Here is an 8,124-nt window from a genome sequence, read left to right as displayed (position 1 = left end):
TCTTTTTTTCCTTCTCAATCTTTTTGACATGTAATGTTCGAAGAAAGAATCACTACAAAGCTTAAACTCCTCTACTGAATATATTAAAAATATTAAAGGAGAAGATGGTGGACAGTCATAGTGAATTCATAAACAGTCTTTACTATTTTTATCAACACTTAGTGTTAAATTTTTCACTGAAATTAATTACAATTTGAAATTCGTAAGACATTACTATTCTTTTAATATACTCTGCATAATTATAGTTATCATAAATATGATCTACTATGTATACTATTATTATTGTTAAATATTATTTGTTTGTCTGCCAAAGGCGACGCCCTTGGTTAGTCACTTTTGTCATTCTCAAACAGTTAGAAAGAAGAGAAAAAATTCTAAAACATTCTTTTTTAATTTACGAGTGTTATACTTATTAACATATTTAATATATGTCACGATCATGTTAATTAGTAATTTTGAAGAATCAAGATTTAGATATTAAAAAAATGAAAAGTATATTTATTTACCTTTTTCAAAAAAAATCTATATAGTTTTTCTTGCATTTGGAAATTTTCATAATTATGTTAACATGATGTATAGATTTAATAGATTAAAGTTTTGTTGCACGTATTAAAATATCATTATTATAGTTGACACATATAATGATAAATTTAATTTAGTAATTTTGACAAACTAAACCTTACATAGTAAAATGAAATATTAAATGTTAATTGATTTTGCTTGTTAACAATGTTGATACGTGATTTAGCAAGAAATTGTTGACAAAACTAAACCTTATTATATGGTAAACTTAAAAAAAAATTCAAAAATGAAATATTAAATATTGATTTTGCTTAAAGTTTACAAATTAATATAAAATTAAGTAATATACCCTTTAGTTTCCATGTAATCCTCAATTTTTAAAATTGATTCCAAAAGTGGGTAAAGACCCAAATTGTGACATACTCTTCTCACCGGCAAACATAACTCAGTATTATTTATCTTCCGAATTTTAGAAGAAAAAAAAAAGAAGAGAATATGCATTATTTTGTCTGGGTTAAAAATTTATGGTATTTAATTTGGCTTCTTCGTAAAAAGAAGTGCGTATGAAACCGACACCTCTCTCTCAGACAAAAACAAACACATTAAAAAAAAAAAAAAATTAAAAAGAGAGAGTGGGAGCAGTGCAAAAAAAGCCAAAAAAATTGGTATAGAGAAGAGTGTGAAGAGAGCCAAAGTATTTTGTTTTCAAAAAGTCTCTCTCTCTCTCTCTCTCTCTCTCTCTCTCTTTCTTCATTACCTCACTCTGATAACACCTCTTCACCTCACACACACACGCGCTTTCGGATCCGTCTCCTTGACCCGCCCATTATCATCCCGGGTCAGTCTCTTTTCTTAATTTCTCCTTCTTCCCAAAATTTTTCTCTTTCTCAAGCAAGTGTCTCTTCTTCTTCTTCTTCTTCTTGGTGAGAACTGAGAGATTACAAGATCCATGTAAGAAACCCCTTAAAAACCCCAGAAATCTAATTAGATAAAAAAAAAATGGTTTTTGATTTATAGATTGTTAAATCATAGTAGTTAAATGCCGTTTCTTATAAAATTTGCTTTTTTTTGTAATAAAAATTTCTTGGTCTAATTTTCTTTTTTATCAAAGTTATAATCTTTTTGCATGTCTTCAGAGTTCATATTTTTCTTTACTATTATATTTTAAGGCTTTATTTTATCATTTTCTTTTCTCCTCCGTTGCAAATATTGAAATCCGCTGATTAGAGGAATTTAATTAAAGAACTTTTTTTTTTTTTTTGGCATTTTTTTTGAAAAATCTCATTCTAAAAGATTTAATTTTGTTGATTAGTATATTTAAAAAAAAGATTTAGAGGAATTTAATTTAAAGAATTCTTTCTTTTCTTTTTTGGCATATTCTTTGAAAAATCTCATTCTAGATTTAATTTTGTGGATTATATATTTTTTTTTTTAAAAGAGTAACTAGAATACCAAAAAGTACGGTACTTTTTTGATTTATATAACTTATCTGATTCTAATTTATCGGCATAATTTTTTTAAATATAATGTGTGTATGATGAATCTCTCTAGATGAGTTTTTTATTTTATTTGATATTTTATGAAACAGATTGAAGAAGAAGAAGAAGAAATCGTAACCGTAATAATGCTGAAAACAAGAGCAATGTTTCCTCTCAAGGATCATCAGTCTTTAGATCAACCACAATCTGATCTTGTCGGCCTCAAACCGATCACTAACCCACTGGCTCTGAGTCTTTTGATCGGTCTGAACAACAACAACAACAACAAGTGCATCTCAGATTCTGATTTCGTCAGGAGTCCCAAATCTCCTCTTGAATTCAGGATGTTGTCTACAATGGCTGCTGATCCTTTCCTCACATCATCATCACTCACTCCTCATCTTAACTGCTGTTGTCGCCCTTCTGCCAAAGTTGGCTTAAGCATTGTTGATGATCGGAGTTTGTTGCCTGATATTGTGTTTGGACCCGCGTTGAGGATCAAATGTTCCAAGGTTAGGGACAGGGACAACCACCGTCCCAAGTTGTTGTTCCCTGTAGCCAAGATTGAAAAGGAAAAAAGATCTGGTGTCGTTTTCGAAATCGGTGATAACTCATCTGAGTCTGAACAGATTTGGTTGAGAAACCGTTCCTTTTCCGCGAATGATTGTCTGAGGAAAACCAGAGTTCTGTCTGGATCCAAGTTGGGCGTTGAAGGGGAGAGTGGTGGTTCTGACAATGCATTCTCCTCTTGTCTGTCTGAGGATGACATGGAGGATTACACTTGCATCATTGCTCATGGTCCTAACCCGAAAACCACTCATATTTATGGTGACCGAGTTTTAGAGTGTCACAAGAATGAGTCCAAGGGAGATGAGAAGCATATCGGAACACAGTCCGATTCCATGCTTGCATCTGTTAACTTCCTCAGCGTTTGTAACTTCTGCAACAAGAAACTCGAAGGTGGCGAAGACATTTACATGTACGGGTGCGTGCTCCTTTTTCCAATACTCTGTAACACTCACTCACACACACAAATGTCTAGACTTAGGATGATTATGAGTTGCATAGTCTGAGGAAAATGGTTTAGTAGTTGTGAAAAAATCTAAACTTGTGGTTGTGAATTGCAGAGAGAAACCATTTTGCAGTGAAGAGTGTCGTTCAGAGGAGATGATGATAGATGAGGAGGACCTGGAAGATCCGTGCATTGTTATGCATGAATCTTTAAAGAAGCTCTTCTGAACAAAGAGCAGCTAAGATGGTGGCCAATGGGACGAGCTTTTATAGACCCGACCATCGTCTTTTAACTACTTAAAGACTTATTATTATGTATTGACTAGTGTCATGCCAATGTTAGGTAACATGTGGCATTAAAACCCGTTCATCCGTCTACAAAGAGCTGTGTTTATGCACATCTATTAGCCGCTGCAGCAGCCACGGATGGATTGGCCGGCCTTATTTTTGTATATTTTGTAATCATGTAATGGGTTTCGTTTTTTTTATTTTCTTTTGGATATCGAAGTTGAAGGATACTACCTACTAGTAAGATCTTAACTGAATAAGTTTAGAGTGTTGGTTACAAGAAAGGGATTGTGTGACCACTCCATTTGGTTTTCGAGTCTTGTTTTTGAGGATCTTCCTATGGCCTCTTAAGTTTGTATGAAGATTTTAATTAAATAGTAATATATATATCTATTATATGTTACAACTATATCTTTTGCAAACAGAATAGCTCGGATTCGATCTACGGAGAAGCTGGTTGTTGTTTAAAGAGGGTCTGAAGTTTTGGTGTCTTGATCACACCCAAGTTCGGCCATTTCCAAAAGCATGAGAATATTACTATTGAGAGAGGACAAACTCTCTGTAGGAGAAAAAGTAAAGCAACACAAGTAAATCTGTCAATGAAATCAACAACTGAGGTGACAGGATACGTTCATAGAGAGTATTACTATTGAGGGAGGAAGGACGTTCTTCACTTAAACTTAGAGACAAGTTCTTTGTTCGTTGATATCCTTAGTTTAGAAGACCAACTGAGATTGCACACAACCTCAGTTATTATGCGGCATGATTTTTGTCGGACTATAACTTTTCAGAATCTTCTTAAGCATCATCACTCCATCTTCCAGTCAGCCCTGATCTCATGAAGTGATTTTTTTGTTTTACTGCTCTCTTTAATCATAAGAGACGGCTACAAAAAGTACATATAGGCAAAACCTAGGATTCACAAGCATGAGACGAAAATACTCTTAATAAAACATTTTCATACTTTCACAAACTCGATTATACGTTCACAAGATTAACCATGCGTCCACGGCATTTAACATACGTTCACATAATAAAACACGTGATTCCATAACACTTTTGATTATGCTTGGATTTTCGATCAATTAAAATATACAAACTAATAATCCTCCTACGTTGGGCTGTATAAAATTATTAAATGTACGTTTTACTAACACTTTCAAACTGATATGGAATTCAAAACATATTTTACAATTCAAGTATGATTCATATTTTCAATTCGAGATTTTGTTTTTTTATAATGATTCTGGGCTACAAAATAAAAACTTGGGAAATTAAAATGGTGTTACAAAAGATTAGAAAACTTGTTTTTGCCTTTTCAAAGTGACACTATAAAATCCAGGATTTTGTTATGCGTTATTTATTATTTAATGTACATATTTTTTTTTGGAAAGAGATCATATACTATATATGTTTTCTTTCAACAAAACATTACACTAAAACTAGACACTTTGATTAGTTGCACAATTCATAGAAAATGAGTATACAAATAATACATTACCAAATCTTGTTCTAGAAGTTCAACTTAGACAATTTGCTTTACAATCGAAAGAAAGAAAAATTAAAGGGAAAAAAAAACAATATTAAAATTTGTGGAAGTTCCTTTGGTCTAGTGGTTTACTAAAAGCTTATTAATATTTTTATATTAAATATGGAGTTTGAGCACTAATAAACGCATTTTATTCAGATTAATGATGTAGAAGTCCACATAATCGCATGCAAAGTTGTTTGTCGTGGTCTCGTGTGTTGCGGAGAGTTTGTCTATCATAGAGATGTCGTACATGCAGAGCTGTCTGGCGTTACAATATAACATGTCCATCATAGAGATATCATACATGCATAATCGTCCATGTTGCAGAAAGAGCATGTCCATCATGAGAATGTCGTACATGCATAACATAGATATTAGATCCAAATGCTACAAAAGAGCTGTTCGTAGAATTATTGTTTGTTGGAGCTGTTTCATCAGAATCGCATGTGTTACAACTTACAGGTAATTGAATATCATCATAATAGAATTAGATAAAAAATTTAGTGTAACAGGTGTGAGATGACAAGAAAAAAAAAATCAAAGGAAACTAAAGTTGTTAAATTAAAGAGTGGAGAAATCGATCGATCATAAAAACTGTATAAATGTACACAAGCTTTTGTTAAAGACAAATAAATAATATGAATGTACATATATTACAAATAAGATTTTATCATTTAAAAATGTCCAAACTAACAATATCGTGAGTATTTTGAACAAGTATGAATGAAGCAGATTGAAAAGTAGGGAGAATACTACTGAGGAGAGGAAAGCCTCCAAACTCAACGGTCTAAATTCATCAACTTCAATTGACCTCACATCTCACAAGACAAGATCCTCCACTATTTCTCCATTATCTATCTTCTTTATAATATACTGATCGAGATCACTTCACAATGTAAGATGAGATCACTTAATTATTCCTGCATTATCTTCATCTTCGTCCTAATACTTACAAAACTGTATTAAAAGTCTATTTGATTAATTAAATGTTGGTTAATCAAAAAACTCATTATTCTTTGGTTACGAAGATGAGTAATCGAGTATGTTAGAGGGGGTATTGAACTTGTATTTTAAAGGATTTGGTAGGATTTGAATATTTTAGGATTTTACAAGATTTGATTGAGCTTTTAGAAGATTCTTGGTTATTTGTTAGAATTTTTACATATTTTTTAAAAGATACTTGTGATTTGGAGGGATTTTATTATTAGATTTTGGGAGATTTTAGGATACTTTATAAAAAAAAAAATGATGGAGGTGTTGTCCTTTGTACGCATTGCTCTAGTAGCAGACCGTTTGCTATCTTCTCTGCAACATTCTCTGTGACTCTGTCCCTCTCTCTTTCTATTTCATCTGTTCCATTTGTTTTATACTTGGGTTAGGCAAAGCTGGAGGAGAAACAGTTACAGAGATGTTAAAGCAGATAAAGAAAGACGAGATTTCTTGGTTAAAAGCTTAGGTGATGTCGAAGGTGTTAAGATCTTTGAACCTCACGTACTTCTCCTTCTATGTTCGAAGCTATTACTACCTCATTTATTCATTTTTTTTAATTGGCATTGTTTACTTGCACGGAGCTTTTTATATCTCTTTATTGACTTCAATGCTTACTATGGATCAGAAGTTGAAGGTTTTGGTTTGATCAGTGACTTGTCGTCTCTTGCATTATACTTTCTTGACAAGTTTCAGGTAAGCTCCTTATCCTCAAGAAGTACAAAACAGATCTTGAACTTTGGTCTTAAAGAAAGATTTTGATTTGATATGTTTTGTTTTGTTTTAACATGTTCGTTTTTGTGCTCTCTGTTTGTTTTCAAAGGTTGCAATGGTTCATGGTGGAGATGATAGTTGCATTCAAATATCCTATTCCACATCTCTCGACGTTCTACAAGCCGCTGTTGAGAAGATCACGAAAGCCCTTAAACCACTCTGTGCCACTATTTCTGTGTAAAGGTCGAGACACAAAACTGTGTTTTTTCGATTGTTTATGCTGAAACGGAACGACCCTGTTGTAAACTGTATACACAATTTGTCTTCAACCCAATAAAAAAAAAAGTCTCTTTGTATACGCTTTGTTTATACATAAACATTAAGACATACCAACAAATGTATCTATGATTCAAAAAAATTGTTTACCTGAAGTACAAGCTGCACAACTTTCTTCGGATTTACCACATCCCATAACCTATCACAACATTTTTTTTTTGGTTTAATGTTAAATCCACCACTACATATATTATTTTTAACGAGAGAGGAGGCAATCAAATTCGCCGGTGGTGGGATTGGAGCGGAAGAGTGGGGAAGAGCTTGAAGATGTGACAAGATGAGACTGTTTCTGTTTCAATTTTGATTTCCCAAGCAATACAATTTTCTTCTTTTTATGAAATCCTGTAAAATTCTACTTCAAAGGGTATGATTTTGAGGGAGAGTATTTTCAACTAAAAAACAAATCAAAATCTCCTAGAATCATTCAAAGTAGTAGTTTTTAAAAAAGTTATGATATTTTGAATAACAGTAGATTTCAAATAAGTTTTATAAATCATTGATTGGATAACAAGGGATTGTAAATTATTTCAAATGATTTTACATAAATCTAAGTTGAATAACAAAGGATTTTAAAAGATTTTTAAAAATCATCAATTGAATAACAAGTGATTTTAAGAATACTCTATAATCTTCTAAAATTCCAAGTTCAGTACCCCCTCTTAATGTTACCATAATTTTACAAAACCAAAAATTTCTACACAGAAACGTAGTATAAGATTCGATATCAATACGGAGTATTTTTCTAAAATCAGATTTTTATTTTATTTTTCAAATGTACAGTCTCATAAATTTAAAATAAAATAACCTATATATCATCATTGAATTCGCAACAACTAGTCACGTGATAGGAAAACGAACAATCTATAATGATAAGTCGTAGTAGTTGCAAAACGAACAATAGGTAACGACATTGCGTGTCACAGTCGCTAGCGATGGACGGACAGAGCCAGCGAGTTTCCATTGCCGGTTCGTTCATGTACTCAAGACAATAATAAATACACTGCTCTCTTTATATTGTATGTTGACTTTTGTTTTATATAAATATTTTGCCATAAAATCACCTGCAACTTCAGGAGGTGTTAACTGTTTACTGAAGATACAAAAATAACGTCTAATTAAACCGTAAACATATATTAAGGATAAGTTTGATAAATTAATTAAGGCAAATTTTATAGAACACACAATAAAGAATCAGATACTGTCGTCATCTGAGTTTTTTTTTTTTTTTTTTTTTTTTTTTTTTTTTTTTTTTTTTTT

At 32.0% G+C, this 8,124-nt stretch overlaps 1 protein-coding gene across 3 annotated transcripts; it reads left to right on the top strand.

Moving 5' to 3' along the window:
• LOC104703099 lies at positions 1,234-3,680 on the top strand. Of its 3 annotated transcripts, none has more exons than XM_010419042.2 (3): positions 1,234-1,473; positions 2,111-2,979; positions 3,128-3,680. In XM_010419042.2, the coding sequence occupies exons 2-3, from the start codon at positions 2,147-2,149 to the stop codon at positions 3,237-3,239; spliced, it is 945 nt and encodes a 314-aa protein (XP_010417344.1). In that variant the 5' UTR covers positions 1,234-1,473; positions 2,111-2,146; the 3' UTR covers positions 3,240-3,680. The 3 variants fall into 3 exon arrangements, with proteins under 3 accessions (XP_010417344.1, XP_010417343.1, XP_010417342.1); XM_010419041.2 differs by having other exon boundaries at positions 1,235-1,360; positions 2,111-2,985; XM_010419040.2 differs by having other exon boundaries at positions 1,236-1,473; positions 2,111-2,985.

This window comes from Camelina sativa, chromosome 7 (assembly GCF_000633955.1).
Source record: "Camelina sativa cultivar DH55 chromosome 7, Cs, whole genome shotgun sequence".
NCBI lineage: Eukaryota > Viridiplantae > Streptophyta > Magnoliopsida > Brassicales > Brassicaceae > Camelina > Camelina sativa.
Note: the sequence above shows the minus strand (reverse complement) of the source record. Positions and strands in the feature narration are given on the sequence as shown.

Bases quoted from the DNA above. Each gene is read 5' to 3' on its own strand.
- LOC104703099 (XM_010419041.2), top strand. From the start codon at position 2,147: ATGCTGAAAACAAGAGCAATGTTTCCTCTCAAGGATCATCAGTCTTTA. The intron at 2,986-3,127 runs GTGCGTGCTCCT...TGTGAATTGCAG, and splicing joins GAAGACATTTACATGTACGG to AGAGAAACCATTTTGCAGTG.